Source organism: Mustela putorius, unplaced genomic scaffold (genome assembly GCF_011764305.1).
Source record: "Mustela putorius furo isolate JIRA1106 unplaced genomic scaffold, ASM1176430v1.1 tig00003987_pilon_pilon_pilon, whole genome shotgun sequence".
In the NCBI taxonomy this organism is placed as follows: Eukaryota; Metazoa; Chordata; class Mammalia; order Carnivora; family Mustelidae; genus Mustela; species Mustela putorius.
Genome location: NW_025422126.1, coordinates 2,984,719 through 3,007,109, shown reverse-complemented (window position 1 = coordinate 3,007,109; position 22,391 = coordinate 2,984,719). Strand labels below are relative to the sequence as shown.

The 22,391-nt window shown below is 48.2% G+C and overlaps 1 protein-coding gene across 1 annotated transcript in view; it reads left to right on the top strand.

Moving 5' to 3' along the window:
• The window catches only part of XNDC1N (XRCC1 N-terminal domain containing 1, N-terminal like), a 39,338-nt gene that overhangs the window by 13,224 nt on the left and 3,723 nt on the right, over window positions 1–22,391 (top strand). The window contains 17 exon segments of the mRNA XM_045071483.1: window positions 1,183–1,265; window positions 1,508–1,677; window positions 3,682–3,754; window positions 5,487–5,614; window positions 6,281–6,389; window positions 7,310–7,330; window positions 7,332–7,353; window positions 9,226–9,945; window positions 11,729–11,941; window positions 12,993–13,157; window positions 14,248–14,422; window positions 16,170–16,370; window positions 16,462–16,624; window positions 17,286–17,378; window positions 20,955–21,147; window positions 21,724–21,851; window positions 21,965–22,043. Coding sequence (XP_044927418.1) covers window positions 1,183–1,265; window positions 1,508–1,677; window positions 3,682–3,754; window positions 5,487–5,614; window positions 6,281–6,389; window positions 7,310–7,330; window positions 7,332–7,353; window positions 9,226–9,945; window positions 11,729–11,941; window positions 12,993–13,157; window positions 14,248–14,422; window positions 16,170–16,370; window positions 16,462–16,624; window positions 17,286–17,378; window positions 20,955–21,147; window positions 21,724–21,851; window positions 21,965–22,043 — 2,736 coding nt within the window.

Sequence of the window (22,391 nt, the reverse complement as noted above, 5' to 3'; positions counted from 1 at the left end):
TTAAAAGAATCTGTGATAGGGGCGCCTGGGTGGCTCAGTCAGTTAAGTGTTGGACTCTTGATTTCAGCTCAGGCCTAGATCTCAAGGTCATGGAGATAATACAGGAATTAGGAATATAGGAATTAAAAACTAATTAACTAATTTTAAAAGATTAAAAAGAATCTGTGATAGAAGTATCTGAGCTGCAAGTTAAAGATAAAAATCTTTAGTTCTTTTAAATTCAAGGGAAAAAGAAAATTTGGGGAAAAAAAGGAAACAGGTACAGATGAATTGACAGAGATAAATTGAATATTGACAAGATAGAAACTGTGGCACATACCACATAAATCAAATCTATGTAGAAATGATCTGTTGTGTGACTATCACATGTAGACATTTCTGGAGTTAGAAGTAGAGAGGTTTATAAAATGCCTGTGATAGTTACATATAGTGGCTAGTCCTAGTGGCTAGGCTAATACTTGTATCTATATACACATACACACATACACACATACACATATCTTTCTATCAGTGGCTAGAAATGGTGGCCAAATTGGTAGGTGTGTAGTTGCAGGTGAACAAAAAAGTTCACAAAAGAAATCATACTGGAAATTGAACAATATTACTACATAATATTCAGAAAAGAAAAATGATAAGAATGTCCCCAAATAGTTCAAAAGAGAACTTTCAATATAGACAAACATATGGGTATACTTAGTTTCTCTCACATAGGTGTATGGAGATAAGTGGTTTGAGTTTTGTACCTACAGGAATCAACTTTACATACGCACAGATTGAAGCTGCATATATATATATATATATATATATATATATACATATATATATATACATATATATATATAATATATTATTTATATTTTGAAAGCACATATGTATGTATGCTTTCAAAAGTTTGCACATGATTATCAGTCCCATGGCCCCATTTTTCCTGACAGCATATATTTGATCTTTCAGGATTATGACTAAATCCTTAGCATTGGGGAACTAAGTATACAAAGTTACTGAATCTCGTATCTTGCAGCTGGGAGAGAGTGAACTCACAAGGAAACGTACCACATAAAGTTATGCCGAATATACGTACTTGTTAAGCTGAAGCCCTCAGGTTTGGGACTATCCCTGGTACTAGGTGGCAGTGCCCCCTGGTGGTGAATGTCTGTAGTTCATTCTCCATTTTCTTCTCAGGGCTCTGATGCTCAGGAGTCTAGTCCCAGCCCCTGGCTGGCTAATCCTTCCATTCGGAGGACATTCTTCCCAGATCCCCAAACGTACGTAGCTACCAGAATGGAGGTCTCTTGTCCACTTCTCAGTTCTTTCTCCTGAAAAAAAAGAAAAGCTACCAAGTCACTCACAGGCACTCACTTCCTCCTTTCTCCCCACTTGATCACATCCTCTAGACCTAACCCTATCTGTATATCAAACTGGCTTTCTTGGTTACATATAGTGGCTTGGGGGAGCAGAATGGGGTCTCTGTTCTTAATGAAACCAAGTGATGTCTGTGTCCCTGCAGGAGCACCAAGGAAATTTCAGAGCTTAAGAATATCCTAAAGCAGCTGCAGCCAGGGGCTTTGGGCCGTTCAGCCCAAATGGTGCTTTCAGCTGCCCGGAGGTTCCCCCCAAGCATGGCAAGCAGGAGAACCAGCCCCTCAGAACCAGGTCCTAGTCAGCCAGCCAGCACAGGTGAGTCCCACCACCTGCCTTTGGGTCCTCATTCTCTCTAGTACCATCCTTTCTCCCAGAATCCACCGCTGCTATACAAAGATCCCTTACCAATGGGACTTCATGTGGGAGAACAGACAGTTGTCAGTGTGTTGTTACCAGAAGAGAAATCAAATATTGTATAGTATTGGCCTCGAAATCAGGAATCCTTATTTCTTTGGGCCTCAATTCCCTCATCTTCAAAGTGAAGGAATTAAACCACATAGTATATTGGCCTCTTGAAGTATTAATCTTTTGTGATCACTTTGGTAGGATGGTTAGGTCAGGGTGGTGGTGTATGGAGCTTAATGGGGGAAATAAAGTAAGGGAATAGCACTGTTTTATCACAAAGGAAAAAAGGATTAAATACGTCAGAGCTCCTACTTTGCACCAGACATTGCTAAGGCACTTTTACTAACTTAACTATTACTTAACTATTTAATGTTCATAACAAACTTATGAAGTAGATACTGTTACAGTTACACTCATTTTATAGAAGAATCTGAGGTTCAGAAGGTTTCAATATTCTGAGTCACACAGCTAATAAGTGACAAATCCAGGATTTGAACCCCACGATTCTTGGTTTTATCTGATCTAGACAACAAAAGAGAGAACACGTAGAGTTCTCATTGAAAACCTTTAGTTTCACTCATTGTTTCGTTGGGAAAATTTTTTTAAAGGAATCAATTTATCTGTCATTTTAAAGAACAATAAATTACTGAAATAATAAGTATGTTGTCTCATTGCAGAAATAGGGTATATTGGTCACCTATGGTTGCATAAACAAATTTCCCCACAACTTGGTAGCTTGCAACAATATTTATGATTTCACAGTTTCTCATAGTTAAGAATCTGGACCTGGCTTACCAGCATCCTCTGGGTCCAGATCTGACCCAAAGCTACGGTCACGGCAAGGCTCCGCTGGAAATGATCTGCTCTCTAGCTTAGTAGGTGCTTAGTAGGAACCAGTTCCTCATGGGCTGTTGGACTGGGGCTTCCCTCACTTTCTTTACCAGCCTCTCCCTGGAGCATCTTATAGTGAAGCTGGCTTCATCAGAGTACGTAAACTAGAGAGCAAGAGAGAGAGTGCTAGCAAGAAGTCAGTCAGTCTGGGTCGCCTGGCTGTCTTGGTCAGAATAGCATGAGACTCTTAATCTTAGGGTTTGAGTTCGAGCCTCATGTTGGGCATAGAGATTACTAAAAAATAAATAAGCTTTAAAAAAAAAGTAAAAAGAAAGAAGTCAGTCTTCTAGAACCTGATTACAGAAGTGGCAGCCCATCACTTTTGCCGTATTCTGTTCATTCAAAGCAAGTCGTTAGATTCTGCCTAAATTCAGTGGGATGAGGAATCAATAGGAGTCATTTCAGAAGCTGTCTACCACATGAGGACAGAGGTAGTTTATTATTTTAAGAGACAGAAAATGGGAACTAACCTTTTGGGGGTCACCCAGTCAGGGCACTGGAGCTATGAAAGCGCCTTAAATCCTATATAAAGTGTTTTGGAAGTTCTGAATGGCTAGACAAATGGTTGTTGCTGGGGTTTTTTGCCACTCATTTGATAGATACTTATTGAACATCTCTATGTGCAAGGCTCCATGTTAGGTGTCAGGGATGCCACAGTAAGTAAAATAGCAGTGCTCTTTCCCTAACTGAGAGACTTCTCCATGCCATACAAGTAAGTCTAAAACTTCAGACTGTGATAAATATTTCAAAGGCAAAGCATGGGACGCCTGGATGGCTCAGTTGGTTTCTCATCTAACTTCAGCTCAGGTCATGATCCCAGGGTCCTGGGATCGAGCCCCATGTTGGGCTCCCTGCTCAGTGGGGAATCTGCTTCCCCCCTCTCCTCTACCCCTTTCCTCCTTCTCATGCTCTCTATCCTTCCCTTAAGTAAATAAATAAAGTCTTAAAAAAACAAGAAGGAACATCATATATTTTTTGTTGTTGTTGTTAATATGCTAGATTTAATGTGTACTTCTAACACAGAGCTCAGACCAGAGGAGCAGAACTCAGAGAATCATGTGGGCAGGACAAAGAGACAGAAAGTACAAGCCCGCAGGTGAGTAGGTCAGCCTGAAAGACCAGATCACCTCCCCAAACCTATTGCCCTTCTACACCTGTCACTCTTCCCCCACTGTGTCTTAGTTGGGTCAGAGCACCCTTGTGTCTGTATGTTGATCTCAGGGTCTGGACCTAAAGGGTAAATAGAGAGAAGATATCCTTGTCCGCTTGTTGGCCAGTTAAATAAGGAGGGAGCTGTTTGGTGAATTAGAATCTGAATATAAGTACATTGTATCTCATGGACTTCATTAAACTTGAAATCTTTTTCTGTTTCAAAGAACATTCAAGAAAATAAAAAGAACCCACATAATATGTGAGAAAATATTTGCATATCATACTTAATAATGGACTTGTTTCTAGACTACATAGAGAATGCTTACAACTCAACAATAAAAAGAAAACCTAAATTTTAATGAACAAAAGATCTGAATAGACTTTTCTCCAGAGAAGATATAGGAATGGCCAATAAGCACATGAAAAGAATGCTTAATATCATTAGCCACGGAGAAAAGCACATCAAAACCACAGTGATCACACCCAGTACGATAGCTGTAATGAAAAAGAGAATAATAGCAGGGGCACCTCGCTGGCTCAGTCAGTAGAGCACGCAACTCTTGATCTCTGGGTCATGAGTTCAAGCCCCATGTGGGTTGTAGATCTTACTTTAAAAATTTAAATTTAAATTAAAAAAAAAATACAATAACAAATGTTGGCAAAGATGTGGAGAAATTGGAACTCTCATACACTGCTGGTGAAAATGTAAAATATTAAAATCACCCTGATAAACAGTCCGGCAGTTCATCAAAAAGCTAAACATAGTGTTACTGTATGACGCAATAATTCCATTCCTAGGAATAGACCCCCAAAACTGATAGTCGGTTCAGCATCTGCCTTTGGCTCAGGTCATGATCTCAGGGTCCTGGGATTGAGCCTTGAGTCAGGCTCCCTGCTCAGCGGGGAGCCTTGCTTCGCCCTCTCCCTCTGCCTTTCCCCTCCTCCACTTGTACTTCTCTCTCTCTGTCTCAAATAAATAAATAAAATCTTTAAAAAAAAAAACTGATAATAGGGGTTCACACAAAAACATATAGACAAAGGCTCATAGCAGCATTATTCATGATCACTGAAAGTCTAAACAGTTCAAGTGTCCATCAGCTGATGATCAGATAAACAAGATGTGGTCTATTCCTACCACAGAATATTGTTCACCCATGAAAAAAGAATGAAGTACTGATGCAAGCTCCAATATGGTTGCACCTTGAAACAAGCTAAGTGACAATAGTCAGTCCATAGAGGCAGAAAGTAGATTAGTGGTTTCGAGGATCTGAGGCGGAAGAGAGGTGGGGGTAGTGACTACTAATGGGTTTAGGTTTTCCTTTTGGGGTGATAAAAGTGTTCTGGAATTAGATAGTCACGGTAGTTACACAACCTTGTGAATATCCTAAACCTGTTGAATAGTATACTTTAATAGGATGAATTTTATTGGATATGCATTATATCCCAATAAAAGAATAATTTTAAAAACCTGAAAGCAATAATAGAACTTCTGTTCTCAGATGTTCAAGGTTAAATGACTTCCCTGAGGTTGGATACATCAATTGGGAAAACCAGGACTCCAGCCAGGGCTGCTGGCTCCACATTAAGGAGTCCACACTCTTCCATCCAAACTCAAGGCTCCTTCAGCCCTTGTAGCCTCTTACTAATAGCTGGTCTTTAACTGTTCTTTCTCACAGGCCTTTATCCAGCTCGAACTCACGGCCCAAGCAGCGGGGGATGGCAAAAGCAGGGCAGAGAGAATACCACCGACGCCAGGCCCAAAGCAGTGGGATCCAGGATACTGCCCTGTGCCCCATTTGTGCAGGTGAGCTGCTGGGGCCCAGGGCTTATTGTGGGACTACTACTTGCAGGAGGACTAGAAGACCTGGGAACGCTGCCAGGGAACATTTCGAGCTTGGACCCCAGTCTTCTCCACAGTTACATACAAGTCGGTTTGGAGTACATGCTTATATTATGCTGGCTGAGCTGAGGAAGGGACACAGGCCCTGTCCCCAGGGGAAACACGAAACAAAGCAATAGGAAATACTGTCAGAGAGGGCCTAGCATTTCCTTCCCAACTCTTTCCCCCGTGTCCCAATTCTCTAAGTCCCTGTTCAAATGGTTCTTGTTTACCAGGTCTTCTCTGATCTTGTCAGCTCATCTTTCCCAGCTGGACCAGCGGTGTTCTCAGATTGCCTTGCACTTAGCCCTTCTCACTTCTGTGTTGTATCACAGTCACTTGTGGCCATAGTTTATCTTTACACCTGAACTCTACAGTCCAGAAGGAGAGGCCTAGGTTTCCGCCCCCCAGCTCCCGGCACAGTGTAAGGCCTACAGGAAACCCTTGATAAATTTTCACCGATTCACGACCAGACAGTGTCTGGTGTAGGATATCCAGCCAGAACAAATTTCCCACAGAAAGAGCTACACTGGGGTGGCATCGTGCCTGGGAGCTGGCCCGACTTTGCTAACCTCCTTCTCTCCCCCTTAGGCTCCTTCAGTGTTGAGGTTCTTCCCCAGCACGCTGCCACCTGTGGAGAGATCTCCCCACCTCAGCCAGCCTCTCCTTCCTCATCACCATCTTCGTCGCAGTCAGTACTGTGGGCATCCTCCCCAGAGAGCTCACCACCCGCTTCCTGGGTCCAGTGCCCTCTCTGCCAGTTGTACTTCTCAGCAGGAGAAGTAGAAGAACATGCCAGCATGTGTGGGGAGACTCCTCAGACGTGAGCCATGAGGTCCTGTGGTTTTGGTCCCCCTGCCCTCTGTGAGTAACGCTGGGGAGTGGAGCTCATGACAGCTGAGAAGAGCCGATAAGGGCAAGCTGTCCTCTCCCCTTCTATGCACTCATTCCCTCAGGACTCTTTGAGGGCACCTTTGGGCCCAGCCTACTCTTTACTCCCAGTTGTCAAGGCTGCTGTCACCATGGCACCCTGTTCTCCCAAGACAGCCCTATCCTTTTCCCCTCTGGAACTTCTAGGGTAGAACTGGTGATCTCTCTAGGGCTTTGGGACATAATCCAGAACGCCTTCCTCTCAGTGAGTGATGTGCATCCTCGTGCCCATTTTCCTGGAAGGAAAACTGAGATTGAGTGAAATAAAAGCACTGCCTAGCAGATAAGTCTTGTGATTTACTTGGAAGTCAAGAGTGATTTTTGAGCATGAGACTAACCTCCAGCATCCCATGACCTTAACTCCCAGTACCCTGTGTGGGTTCCCTCCCAAGGTACAATCAGGTAACAGTGTTACTGTGTGACTTGAAGGAAGTTCTTCATCTTGGACCCAGAATTAACCCTCTAACAGAAAACCCCCATTCTCCTACTTGCAGAGCCATTCAAGGCATCAGATGGGTTGATGACTAAGGAATGGGTCTAGGCTCGGCTGCGGAATCTCGGGCAAATCCCAATCCCCATCTGTACAATGCGGCAGTTGGACCAGAGGGTCTCTAAGGTCTGTTCCACCTGTGACATTCTCAGTTCTATTCCCACCTTTCTTGAGCAACTATGTCCTCTCCCCTTTCCCAGAAGTTTCCACTGTGTGGTACTCACCAGTTCCTCTGGTCTCCAGGGTACAGGGCAGAGGGGGAGCAGCTGGTCCTGGCAAAGGGAGGGCCCAGGGCGGGGTTTTGAACTCGAAGGTAGGAAAAAGGAAGCTGGGCACAGTCAGGGGAGCGGACAGAGCAGGAGTTAAGTCCTTCCATCCCTACCAGCATAGGCGGGTGCAGCCATGGACCTCCTCACGGTAAGAGGCCTGCTCTCCCACTTTCCCTTATCCTGCTCCCATTTCTGGCCATAATTGATACAGCCACAGGGCAGAGAGGATGTCCTAGCTGCCATGCAGGTGATGGATATTGCCCCATTGGTGGAAGAGAGCCCCTGGAGCCCCAAGCCTGGGCCCAGAGAGAAGAGTAGTGGCGGGGGCTGCTAGGGCTGCTGTACCTGCTAGGGCTGGTGCAAGAGAGGGATGAGACAGCTCTGAGGTACAGGTGCCATCCAAAGTAGGAGAGGACAAAGGCAGGGAAGGTTGGTGGGGGAGGAGCATTAGGATCTGCTAGGAGGCCTGGACAGAGCTGAGGGGAGGGGAAAGCCCAGGTCAAAGACCCTCCTGCATGGACATGTCTGGACCTGTCTTTCAGAGGCTCTGGGACTCTCAGAGGGATGAGCAGCTGGGAGATGAAGTCAACAAAATGGGAGCTGGGTCCTGGGCAGATCTGGCATTAGACTCTCTATGCAGCCCTGTCCACCTGCTTTAACCTACCCATTCTCAGGGTACCCACACGGGCCCACTGTATTGGGTTCCTGGGAGGGTGGCAGCTGTAGGGAGGAAGGGGGCCCCTGGCCAGACCCAGGCCTGGCCCTTCCTCACCTAAGAATATACACAATAAAATGGTGACTAAGGAAACGTTTGTAATCTTCAGTGCTGCTGGTGTTTAAGATGGAGAAGGTGGCCATAAACGAAGGAATGTGTGGAACATAGCTCTAGAAGCTGGAATCGGATTCTCCCTTAGGGCTACCATATCCTGCCAACACCTTGACTTTTTAGCCCAATGATACTGATTTCTGAGTTCTAACCTCTAGAACTGTAAGAATAAATTTGTATAGTTTTAGGCCAATTTTTTTTTAAAGAAAATGATGCTTTTTTCAACTAAGACCCATTTTCTAAATACCAGTATTTCAGTAAAAGGGGTATTTATTAACAACGGAACAAATCTATACAAGAAGCTATTATTATGGTATGAAAGGGTGTTTCCAAAGTGACTGATTCCTAGAAAATACGGAAATGAAATTTATCCCCTACACAGATGTAATCTTTTGGGGAACATTTATATTGTTGTTATGTAAGATGATTACATTAGAGAAACCATATATACCAGAGTATAGGATGTATATTTGATGTAGAAATTAATTTCAGAGTATTACATAGCTAAAGGAGGTAGCATTGTTGTTTTTCCTTCTTAAAAGAAAAAAAATGGATTTATTTTTTTACATTATTATATTCCACATTTTGGGTGTTGTGAATTAGTAAAGATTCCAAAAATCCAAAACTAGTAATAGTAATTCCTATTTGAGTTGCAAAGGAGCATAAAGGGGAGTTAAGAACACCGGCTCCTCAGCCAGACTGCTTGGGTCCCCATCTCATGTAAGTGGCTTAGCATATCTGTACCTCAGTTTCCTCTCCTGTTGAAGGGGGCATGATCGCTCCTACCTCACAGGGTTAATGTAATGAGTGAGTTGCTGTACTTGGGAAGTGCTCAGAAATGTAGCATATATACTACATTAAGTGTACTTCAACATGTTCGTATGTGTTTGGGCAAAAGCAAAATAGTATGGTGTCTAGGCTGAGGGCTGAAAGGTGGAAGGGCAAGGAGGCCCCAAAGCAAAGGAGGTTGGAGATGGGCGGGTCCCACACAGGGGTCCCACCTTCTCCCTCCTTCATCCAGCCACAGCCCACCTGGACGGAGATCGTGAACAAGAAGCTGAAGTTCCCACCTCCACTCCTGGCTGCCATCCAGGAGGGGCACCTGGGCCTAGTGCAGCACTTGCTGGAGTCGGGGGTCGAAGCATCAGGCAGCGGGCCAGGTGGGCCCCTGAGGAACGTGGAGGAGGCTGAGGACCGCTCCTGGAGGGAAGCTCTCAATCTGGCCATCCGGCTGGGCCACGAGGCCATCACTGATGTGCTGTTGGCCAATGTCAAGTTTGACTTCCGGCAGATCCACGAGGCCCTGCTGGTGGCAGTGGACACAAACCAGCCGGCCGCAGTGCGGCGCCTGCTGGCCCGGCTGGAACAGGAGAAGGGCCCCAAAGTGGACACTAGGTCCTTCTCACTGGCCTTCTTTGACTCATCAATCGATGGCTCGCGCTTTGCCCCTGGTGTCACTCCCCTCACCCTGGCCTGCCAGAAGGACTTGTATGAGATCGCCCAGCTGCTCATGGAGCAGGGCCACACCATTGCCCGGCCCCACCCGGTCTCCTGCGCCTGCCTTGAGTGCAGCAACGCCCGCCGCTATGACTTGCTGAAGTTCTCCCTGTCCCGCATCAACACTTACCGCGGCATGGCCAGCAGGGCCCACCTCTCGCTGGCCAGTGAGGATGCCATGCTGGCTGCCTTCCAGCTCAGCCGGGAGCTCAAACGTCTTGCACGCAAGGAACCCGAGTTTAAGGTCGGCTTCTCATACTCCTTCCTGCCCTTGGTCCCTCATATCTGTCCTTTCACACAGGCAGGGTGTGGTGGGGGTTCTGGGGAATGGAAAACAACAAAGATGATGAGGCCTTGTTCTGTTCTGTTCTTGTTCTGTCCATTTTGTTGTTGTTGTTGTTGTTGTTTTTAAAAAAGATTTTATTTATTTGAGACAGAGCACAAGCGGGGAGGAGGATCAAGGGAGAGGGAGAAGCAGAATTCCCCACTGAGCAGGGGGCCCGTGTGCGGCTCAATCCCAAGACCCTGAGATCAGGACCTGCATAACCCTCCACTTTGATGGGGAGTTACAGAATCCTACCCTGAAGGGGGATCTCATTCTAATGGCAGAGAGCCATCACTCTAGGGCCACTTAGTTTTACGTGGGCAGTACAAACCCCAGCCAAGGGATGCCCTGGGTCTAAGGGAGGAGGGAGAACACAGAAAAGCAGCGAGACAGAAATGACCTTCAGTGGAACCCGTCCTTTCTAAAAACCTGCGAGGTCCCACAGGAGGTTTGAGTACTGTGTGCTGAGCCCCCAGGCTTGCAATCCCAAGCAGGGAAGGTCACTCCTAGGATGCCCAGCTTCACTTCGTGCCTCTGTGCAGAATGCTATATGGCTTGCAAGAACCAGAAAAGAGAGGTCAGGAGGCTACAGCTGTTGTGCTCAGGGCAGACTCCTCAGAAGAAGCAGAATGAAGCTGGCTGCACAGCCAGGCGGTTTAAATACAAGTGAAGAGGGGTCAGGAGGATATTTGCAGTAGGGGTGCAGTGTAAGCAAAGGCTGTTGGATAGGAAAAAGTAGACATGGCCGTGAGTGCAGGGGCCTGTGCAGGACAGAGAACATGAAGGGGAAACGGGGAGGTCCAGTGGTAGGGACTTGTCAGGACCCCAAATACCACTACGCCATTCCGTCCTTCACCCACCCACTGACATCCCCTATGTGCCAGGCAGACGTGGTCCCCATTCTCAAGATCACCATTCATTAGGTGGGGAAACAGACAACGCTATTGGAAGAGAGGCCGAAGGCAGGATGGGGGTCCATGCCAGCGGAGCCAGGGAGAGAGCACGGCTTCATCAGAGCTGTGGAGGACTCAGAGCCCCCACTTCACAAGTAGAAAAGAGGGGTTCTTCCGAAGGACTTGCCCTCTATGCTCACAGCAGCCCCACGGAAGGAGGCAGCAGAGACTGTCATCCCCACTCTCCAGCCCCTTACCCCATGCGACACCACTTGGGGACAGCGCTGGGCTCGGGCCTCGCCTTCTGCAATTCTGTCCTGGATTCACCCTGGGATTGTGGCCCTGAGTCAAACCAAGGGTAGGATGAGTAAAGTGGAGGCAAAAGCTGCCCTACCCGGGTCTGCTGCTAAAATGGTCAGCTTCTCATGTAAGGTGGGTGCTCAGAAAAATGAACAAAATGAACACAAGGGAGGCCTGCAGAACAGGACGGGAAGTGGGACAGGAAACAGGGACTAGAAGGGGGAGGTACAAGGGACAGGCAAAGGCGGCAGAGGGTTTGGGCCATAATGACTCAGTGATGAGGCAGCGGGAGCACCAGAGAAGCAAAGATGACACAAGAGGCACCTCATAGCAAGGACAAGGGCTAGAGTGGCAGAGAAAAAAGGAACAGATGACTCAGGGGAGCACCAGATGTGGGGAAGTGCCAGCCTGCAGCAGGACGGAGCAGGCCCAGGCCTACTGTCGGGAAAGTGGGGCTGGCTTACTGGGACTGGGTCCGCCAGGGTCCACGTGTACCTGCTCCTCTGCAGCCCGAGTACATTGCCCTGGAGTCGCTGAGCCAGGACTATGGCTTTGAACTGCTGGGTATGTGCCGGAACCAGAGCGAGGTCACTGCAGTGCTCAATGACCAGGATGAGGACAACGAGACTGAACCTGAGGCTGAGGGCCTGGGCCAGGCCTTTGAGGAAGGCATCCCCAACCTGGCAAGGCTGCGACTGGCGATCAACTACAACCAGAAGCGGGTCAGCTGGGCCCTACCCACCTCCCCTACCCTACCCCCAGCCCTGCCTGGCCACGGCTAGGTGTCTCCCTGGGCAGCACAAGTAAGTCCTCTCCCTGACTTCCTAGACTCGGATCCCAAGCACCCTTCTGTCTAGGCTCTTGGCCCTGTGGGTCTCCTCACCTCCCTTCTTACCTTTAGTCTAAAGCCCCTAACCTCTACCCAGCCCTTGGAAGCACCAGGACCCTACCTTCAGCCCAGACATCTGAGTTTTACTCAGCTCTGCCTCTGACCTGTGGTGTAAGTTTTGTCTAGTCGTCGTCTTCTGTTGTTAGACTTCAGTATCTCTCTATTCAGCAAGATTAGATTAGATCTCCGAGGGCTTAGATACCAAGTGATTCCATTATTCCCCACCTCCTTAGTTGCCTGTCCCTGTGAGCTAAAGACATGCTCCTTTCTAGCCTCCCCTCCCTCAGGTATCCAATCCAACCAGGAGCTTACCCAAAAATCTTCCTTCATAATGGCTTCCCTGGCCCTGCCCTCCAGGACACCAAACCCTACTTTCCCTGCACCTCCCCTCCTCAAGACTGGTGCCCCACATCTCTAACAGGACAGGAACCCCTGAGGGTTCTGGGACTTGAGAACCTAGTTCTACCCATTGCTGCCTTAAATTCAAGAACGTGGGATCTGGGGATGCCTGGCTGGCTCAGCCAGTAGAGCACCGGACTTTTGAGCCCCAATATTAGGTACAGAGATTATAAGAAAGAAAGAAACAGAGGGAGGGAGGGAGGGAAAGAAAAAAAGAATGTGGGATCCAGAGAGTCCAGAAAAATCTTTGAGTTCAGTTTCTCCTTCATAGACTAAGAACTAAGGCCCAAAGAGGGGTGGGGTCTGGGGTCTGCCCAAGGTCACAGAGCAAAGGAGATGCCTCTCTTCTGAGCTGGCTGGCCTGAAAAGAAAAGAAATAGGGCTCAATCTTTGGCAGGCAAAGAAGGACTACGGCCCCAGTTGGCTCCCCTTCCTTCCCTTCCTGGTAACACCCACTCTGCTCACGCGCCGCCATCTCTGCTTAGTTTGTAGCACACCCCATCTGCCAGCAAGTCCTGTCCTCCATCTGGTGTGGGAACCTGGCTGGCTGGCGTGGAAGCACCACCATCTGGAAGCTCTTTGTCGCCTTCCTCATCTTCCTCACCATGCCCTTCCTCTGCCTTGGCTACTGGCTGGCGCCCAAGTCCCGGGTACCAAGAATAAATTAATGATAACTGCCACTTCTTGAGCCTTTTGCTAATGTCCATTGAGTCCCCTGAAGGGGTGCTGGGAAGTCGGTCTGACGCTGATTTATAGAGGAGGCATGGAGAACAGAAGTGCTCTTTTTGTCCAGGGGACATACAAAACAGCAGAGTCAGGATTTAAACTGAGGTCTCTTTGCCTCCAAAGCCTGATCTTTCTTTATATAAACCCTGTGCTCTCCTAAAGAGACCCCCACCCCAGCCTACAAATTCTTTGAGAGCCTTTACGGACCTAGACGTTTTTATTCCTTCATCTCAACAAGTATCTCCTTGAAACCCTGCTGTGAGCCGGGTGTCAGGCCCGGCCCTGGGGATTTAACGAAAAGTGAGCAAGGTTAGCTGGGTGAGGAACAAGAAGAGTGGTTCTCCAGGGAAGCGGGAGCAGCATTTTGGAAGGGCCAGGGTAGGGTGGGGGCGGTTGGGGGAGAACATCAAGGATGAGTGAAACTGTAAGAATGCTTGCATTGCTAAAGCATAAGTAGAAATAGCAAGTGGTGGGAAGCAGGCAGGGGCCAGATCTAGCAGAGCCTTATGAGCAGTGATGGAAGCCATTGTAGGGTTTTAAGGAAGGGAGCGATCCTATTAGCTGTGTGTTTGAGAAGCTTGCTCTACTAGAAGCATGAGGATGGGGTGGGGGAGGGGGAGGGCAGGAACTGGGGAGGTGGCCCTTGTCTAAAATGAGGACACAGGAGGAGGAAAATGACCAAGTTTGGGATAGAAGTTGATGAATTTATTTTTTAACTCAGTTGAGCCTGAACTCAAGGAGTTTGTGGGACCTCCAAGGGGAAGTTCCTTCAACTCTATGATCTTCAGTTTCTTAGTTGAAAAAATGGAGACTAGTACTCATGGAGTACTAATGGAGTACTGATGGAGACTTATACTCATTCAGTTGTGAAGGAAATAGATATGAAATGTAGTACGTGCTCAGTAAATACCTAAATATGTACATGAGTGAAAGGAGGAGTCTGGAAGCTCCCAGGAAGCAGGGAGATAGGACAGACCTCCGAGACGAGCCATGCTTTCCCTCCTTGCCCCCAAGCTGGGCCGCCTACTGAAGATCCCAGTGCTGAAGTTCCTGCTGCATTCCGCCTCCTACCTGTGGTTCCTCCTTTTCCTGTTGGGCGAGTCCTTGGCCATGGAGACACAACTGAGTACCTTCCGCGGCCGCAGCCAGAGCGTCTGGGAGACCTCCCTACACATGGTTTGGGTCACAGGTACATGGGTGAGGGCTTTCATTTGTAGCAGTCCCCCGATGAGCTTCCTCTCTGTTTTTCAAAATAAGTATGCCAGTTGGGTGGGGGGGCTCTCCTTGTAGATGAACATATAATCAAACTCCTCTGGGCTCTCTCACACGAAGGGACCTTTTCTGTTCACCCCTAGTTAGGGGATCTAGCCCTGTGATAAGACTCCCTGAGCAAGGGCACCATACTTGTCCCACTCTGGATGTTCCTGTCCTCTCACAAATAAGACATGAGTCCATAGTGTCAGGTGGGAGGGTACCCTGGTGTCACAGTAGCCTGCCAGTACACCTAGGTGACCTAGTCCTAAAAGCCATGGAACAGAAGAGCTCCCACACCAAACTGAGATGCCTACATCATACAGCTTATTAAATCCCTGAATGGTATTATCCTTGGGACAGCGTAGTTAGGGGGAGCCAAGTGGAGGTCTGAGCAGGGGCTCTGACAGCTGGCACTTGGCTGGGCCCAATGCTTCATCTATGGGAGAGACGTGGGGATGAGTGTATCTGGCCACAGGGTACGCTTGCCAGCCATCCTGGCCCCCAAATCAGGGTAAGGATCCATTCCTAAACACTCCCAAAACAGCCTCTCTATTCCCCTACTCCTTGATCTGAGCACTTACCACACTGGACTGTCACCACTGGGCAACTTGCCTGTCTCCCTTGATAGCATCCTGGGAGGCCAAGGACTGTATTTGTCTTACTCACCTCCGGACCCCACTAGTGCATGATAGGAGCTTAAGAACGTTGGCTTCATGGTGACTCCTAGGCCTTGCGCTGGGCTCTGTGGACAAGCAGATGAATCAGACACGGTCCCTGATATTAAGCGTTCAAAGTTCAGAAGAGGTGAGGGGAGACAGATTCAGAAAGAGATATCCCACAGCGCCCAGTGGCTGATGGCACCACGGAGATCTGAAGGACGCTGTGAGAGCTGAGGGCAGGGGGAACTCACCCCACCTGCATAAGGAAAGCTTTGAAGAGGAGGTAGTATTCACCCTGGGCCATATCAAACAGTCCCTTCTAGGCAGACGGAAACCGCACACGCTTGTCTCTAGGGAATAGAGAAGGGTACAAAGCAGCAGGATTACTTGGCTAATGGGGTCCAGCTCCTGTGATACCCCATCCCCAGATCTGGCACTCAGAGCAGGCAGATAATTTGGAGCCCCTTCAAATCAATACTCTCAAAATATTTGTCCAGTATTTATTTGGTGGCAGGCAGGGAGAAACAGATTTAAATCATTCCTGGCCAGTATCAGCCTCTCCCAGGGGTTAGTTTTTTATGCCTATCAGCTGCCTGGAATCATCAGTGCAGGCCGCACCCCAGGGGAGTCTGCCTCAGCCAGAAGGCTTTACTTGTTTGTTTCTGTTTTTGAGAGAGAGAGAGAGCACACAAGTGAGGTGGGGAGGGGCAGAAGGAGAGGGAGAGAGAGAACTTGAAGCAGTCTCCATGCCCAGCGCAGAGCCTGTCATGGGGCTCGATCTCACGACCCTGAGATTATGACCCGAGCCCAAATCAGAAGTCTGAGGCTCAGCCCACTGAGCCACCCAGGTGCCCCAGGAGCCTTTTTTTTTTTTTTTTTTCCCACAGAGGAGCACTCTGTCCTTCCATAGATTGCATGCTTATATGTTTTATCAACTCTGTCCCTGTGGTATTTTAGATCTCTGCCCGCCATGGTAGGTGCTCCCACACCATAACCTAGCTCTTCCCCTACCGCCTCCTTCAGGTTTCCTGTGGTTTGAGTGCAAGGAGGTGTGGATTGAGGGCCTGCGCAGTTACCTCCTGGACTGGTGGAACTTTCTGGACATGGTCATCCTGTCTCTGTACCTGGCAGCCTTCGCGCTGCGCCTCCTCCTTGCTGGCCTTGCCCACAAGCACTGCCGGGATGCCCCCAATGGGGCTGCCTGCCACTATTTTACCACAGCTGGTGAGTTTCTCCCCCGCCCGGTTCTGCCCGAATCCCCCAGCCCCTTCACTCCCCTGGCTCTCAGCCTCAGCCCGCACTCCACCCTGCACAGAGAGAAGTGAGTGGCACACGGAGGACCCCCAGTTCTTGGCGGAGGTGCTGTTTGCTGTCACCAGCATGCTCAGCTTCACCCGCCTGGCCTACATTCTGCCGGCTCACGAGTCCCTGGGCACTCTGCAGATTTCCATTGGCAAGATGATTGACGACATGATCCGGTGTGTACGGTCCCTGCTCAGAGCAACCTTCCCTGTCATAGACTCCATGGCCTCTGTGAAACTCCCCAGCCCTCTGATACCCACACTGTGTGGCTCTAACTGTGCTGATGGTAAACCCTGTCCAGTAGGACTCTGACTCACTCATCCTTGATCCACATCTCAGCCCCTGCCTGGGAGACGGGCCCATCCCCTGATCTCATTGCTTCAACTCATTACCCTTCATTCTAAAGGAAGAGCTCCTGCTTCGACACCATTTTACTTTATTTATTTATTTTAGAGATTTATTCATTTATTTTAGAGAGAGTGTGAGTGCGGGGAGGCAGGCAGAGGGAGAGGAAGAGAGGGACAGTCTCCTTAGGCATACTTCCCACTGAGCACAGAGCCTAACAAGGGGCTTGATCCCAGGACCCTGAGATCATGACCTGAGCCAAAATCAAGAGCCAGATCCTCAACCAACTGAGCCACCCAGGCGCCCCCGGCACCATTTTAAATGACTTCTCCTTTCCCATCCCTAATTTCTCTATTCTTAGTAGTCACCAAATGGAATATTTGTCAAGAGATACTGAGTCTGGGAGGATATCGCCCAATCCCTCTTCCCAGAACCTGACTTTTCCCAACGTGAAGACTTTTTCTGATCTGTCCCCATCCCCTCCCCTGTCAGGTTCATGTTCATCCTCATGATCATCCTGACGGCCTTTCTCTGTGGTCTCAACAACATCTATGTGCCCTACCAGGAGACAGAACGGCTGGGCAAGTACGCTGGGGCAGAGACAGGATGGGCAGGTGGGGGTTGGGAACACAACCACCTGGGGCTTAGTGATCACCTCTGCCTTCCTCTCCTTCCTCTTCTATTCTCTTATAATTAATCTCTTGTTGGGGCAATAATTAATTCTCTGTCTCACTGAATCACACTCATTCATTTGTTTGCTAACTCATTCATTTACTCACTCACTTTCTTCCCAAACTTATCATTTTGAAAAATGTCAATCCTACGGAACCAGTTAAAGCACAGTGGACACCCAGACACCCTGCACCCAGCTCCAGCAACTGATGTTTTGCCACATTTTGCTCCATCAATTGCTCTCCTTATTCTTTTTTTTTTTCCTTGAAACGTTTAAAAGTTGCAAACATTCCCCCAAATATTTCAGATCTCCTAAGACATAACCATAAGACCATGATCACACTCAAAACATTTATTTATATTTATTTTGGGGCACCTGGGTGGTTTAGTCATCTCAGCATCTGCTTTTGGCTCAGGTCATGATCTAAGGGTCATGGGATAGAACGTGTGTGTGTGTGAGTGTGTGTGTGGTGGAGGGTCCCTGCTCAGTGGAGAGTCCACTTCTCCATCTCCCTCTGCCCCTCCCCTGCTCTTGCTCTCTCTCTCTCTCTCTCTCTCTCAAATAAATAAAATCTTAAATCTTTTAATCTATTTTTTCTTTTCTTTTCTTTCTTTCTTCTCCTTCTCCTTCTCCTTCTCCTTCTTCTTCTTCTTCTTCTTCTTCTTTTTTTAAAGTAGGTTCTACACCCCACGTGGGGCTTGAACCTGAGATCAGGAATCCCATGCTTTATTGACTGAGCCAACCCTATGTCCCCACACTTTAAAAATTTAATACGAAGGGGTACCTGGCTGGCTCATTCAATAGAGCATGGGACTCTTGCTCCCAGCTTCATGAGTTCAAACCCCACACTGGGTATAGAACTTAGTTAAAAAAAAAAAAAGAAATAAATAATTTGATACTGATCCTAAATTATTATTTACTGTGTAGTTCTTATTCCAACTTCCCCAGGTGCCCCGCTCCCCACCAAAAAAAAATCTTTCTAGCTTTTTAAAAATCTGAGATCCAATCTGGGGCCATGTGTTCCATTTTGTTGTCCTATCTCTTTAGTCTCCTTTAATCTGCAACACGGCCTCTATCTTTTCTTTGTCTTTCATAACAAATGAACCTTTTTTGAAGAGTATGGATCAAGGTCTATCGCAGAGAGTGGCCCATAGTCAGAATTTATCAGACTAGTTCCTCGTGGGAAGATTCAAGTTAAGCAATTTTGGCAAGAACACACCTAGGCACTGATGTGGGTTTTCCATTGCATCCCATTGGGAGACAGAAGATGCCAGTGTAGCCCACTGTCGGGTCTACTGGTCTAGCAAACCTCTTCACTGTTAAGTTGCTAAGGATGCTCATTTAGCAATGAAAAGATATGTGGAGACCGTGTGACCAACCTGTTCCCTTGGATCTCTGACTCTGTGGCTTTAACATCCATACATGAATCCCGGTGATCTTCTACTGCTGTTCTATCTGTGGCATCCTTCTATAAAGAAGTGCTCTCTTCTTTTCTGAAAATCACTGAAGATGCAAAGACTTTTTTTAACTATAAGAATCCATTACAGTTCATTACTCTTCTTGATACTTAGTTCTTGCCAAATATGGCCAATAATTCTTGTATTTGTTTATTCACTCATTCAATGTCTATTCATTCATTTGCCCACATTTTATGTCCATTCACCTTGTCATTCAGTTGTGGTGGGCTTTTCATTATTGTTGTTGAGTTCACACCCATTTACGGATACCTTCTTTGTAGGAAGTCCTGTCCCTGGCACTGGAAGCTGAGACAGAGGAAGTGAACCAGTCTCAGTCTCATAAAGAAGATCACCAGTGTCCATAAATAAGCTTGATCCAGGGCACTAACTGCTGTGAGGAAGGAACGCTTATGTTGAGGATACCCAGAGGGGAAAGCTCCTTCTTCTGCCTTAGGTAATCAGGAAGGATTTCATAGAGAGGGGAGTATCTGGACTCCATCTCTTAGGATTATGGGGTTCAGAGAAGGTGCAGGGTATCCTGGGCAGAAAGGGAACATGCACCAAAGCGGGGACATATGGTTGGAGAATCACAAGATGTCTTCCACGGTTGGCATGTGGAGGGAATTCTGAGAGAGGAAGCTGGAGAGGGTAGAGGGGCCAGGTCATCAAGCTCACGAACGTCCTCCTGAGAAGCGTGGGTTTTCTCAGGCTGGCCAGTTTGCTCCCAGTGGCCTTTCAAGCAAAGATGCTATTATAAATTCTTCATGAGTGCAACTATGGATGGTTTTATTGATGATGCTGAAGGAGCCACTCTGGGGCCTGTGGATATTGGTCAAGACTTTGTCATTAGTTCCAGCGTAAATGGAGGCTTTGTTCAGACCATTCCTCTTACTAAGAACCATTGTTCACATCCCACCTTTGGGATGCTAGCTTAAAGGAACTGAGCTTACACAGTTTAAACCATGAATATCACCACCAGGGGCAGCAACAAACCATCCCAGCCTGCTTCGTGGGTCCTGGTGATACCACTCACTCCACAATGTCACAGGCCACCTCTCCTGGGCTGTTCACTCATGGGTGGCACCTAATTAAGACAAAGACATTTATGCTAACCATCTCAGAGAGGTTGTATGGGAGGCATCTAGCCCAAAAGCAATTAGGAGTGTTTAAGTCTTGACGAGCAGAAGTACAATACGTCTGTCTGATCAGCAGTTGGAAAGAACACCTTGGATGCCAAGTGGAGGATGGAATAACAAGAAAATGAAGCCAGAGACCAGCCGCAGAGGCAGCAGCAGTAATTGAGGCCTGAACTGGGGCTGAGGTAGAGGGAGTAAGACAGATTCACAAATAAATTTGAGAAGAGGGAGAATGTTGTAGGGTCTGAGCGACTAGCAGAGGTGCACATTTGACTGGGGGTAGAGAAGAGAGCTCAGAAGGGCTTCCTGGAAGAGGTGACACTGGAATTGCTACTGCTGTGGTCCAAACTACCATCCCCTCTCACCCAGACCATGACAAGTTTCTTTCCTTCCTTTCCCTTTCTTTCCTTCCTTCCTGCCTGCCTTCCTTCCTGCCTTCTTTTTTTCTAAGAAAGAAACAGCATGCACAAGCCTGAGGGGGTGGCGCAGAGAGAGTGGGAGAGAGAGAATCCCAAGGAAGCTCCATGCTCGGCATGGAGCCCTACATGAAGCTCGATCCCACGATTCTGATACCATGACCTAAGCTGAAATCAATAGTCAGACGCCCAGCCAAATGAGCCACCCAGGCACCCTAACCACAAATTTCTTAACTGGTCTTTATGCCCCTACTCTCTCATGGCTGCATCCTTAGCACTTTTGGCACTACTATATGCTCAGTAAATATTGGTTTACTGAAAGAATGAGTGTAAACTCAGAAATGACAAGAGTCAGTATGGGCCAGTGTGGCAGAACACCCTTGGCTGGGTCCTGGAGGGGGAGGAGGAGTGTTTCTCGCTGGCACTCAGGCTCTCCTCCTGCCCTCACATCCTATCCTTTGCTCGGCCGCATGTGCCAGTTTCAACGAGACATTCCAGTTTCTGTTCTGGACCATGTTCGGCATGGAGGAGCACAGCGTCGTCGACATGCCTCAGTTTCTGGTGCCTGAATTCGTGGGCCGGGCCCTCTATGGCATCTTTACCATCGTCATGGTCATTGTGCTGCTGAACATGCTCATCGCCATGATTACCAACTCCTTCCAGAAGATTGAGGTGAGCAGAGGCCAGTTGAGGCCAGGGAGAAGGGACCCAGGAACAGAGAGGAAAAGAAGGCAAGAAGTCCCGACACTTGGGCTCCTGCTTGGCCTCTACTCTTGTCTTGTTTTGTGGTTTGGGGCAGGAGTTCCTTTCTAGGCCTCATTTTCTTCATCTCTAAAATGAAGGTCTTAGGGATGCTATTGGTTTCTCCAGACCCAAGTCTGGTGCTCTTTCCCCTTCACGGTTTGGAGGAAGGGTGCATTGTGGAAAAGTAGGTGGGAACATGAGAAGAGAGAGAGAAGATGGACGGCCTAGGGTAGGTAGGTAGGCTGGAGAGCAGAGGGTAGGTAGGTAGGTAGGCTGGAGAGCATAGGCAGGAATTGGATGTCAGAGGATGAAAGACAGTGGGGAGGAAGAGAGGGAAGGGGGAGCCAGGCAGGGGAATGCGGGTGATAGATGGGAATGGGGAGAAGACAGCAGTGGGCACACTGCTAAAGAGGCATGGAAACCAGGAGAGCTTGAGACAGACGGGGTGAGCAGGAGGGCTGGGTACCAAAGTGGCCTTGCAGAGCCCCTGTCTCCTGGCACCAGGATGACGCGGATGTGGAATGGAAGTTTGCTCGCTCCAAGCTCTACCTGTCCTACTTCCGAGAAGGCCTGACGCTACCTGTGCCCTTCAACATCCTGCCCTCCCCCAAGGCCCTCTTCTACCTTCTCAGGTGATGCCCGCAGCACTCTCACTCCCCGCCTCCCAAGCATCCAGAAGCCCCCACCTAGCTGCCTTGACCCCGTCCCCTGACTGACTGCTTTCTGGCCCCTCTGAATGTCTCAGGAGAATTTTCCACTTCATCTGCTGTTGCTGCTCCTGCCATCAAACCAAGAAGCCAGACTATCCGCCAATCCCCACCTTTGTGAGTACCTCCTCTGTCATTGGTCTTCTTCAGGCTGGGCCTTCGCCTGTATAGTCTACACCGCCTGGTTATCTGCACACTCCTTGTCTGTCTTTCTGGTATGTTCCCCATAAAGCCATTTCCCATGTCCTCCTCTCATACCTGGCTGCCTTTCCCTGTTCCTGGCTCTGACCGTTTCCTAGATTTCCAACTACGGGTTACCCAGCTTCAACAGAAGTCCATACAGCCCTGCTCCCATGCCACGGGCACCCGATTTGTCTCAGACCTGTCCTGCAGCCTTAAGAAGCCACTAGAGTCCCTGCTGAGCCACAGAAGGATCAAGAAAACCCTACTCCCCCAAGCAATCCT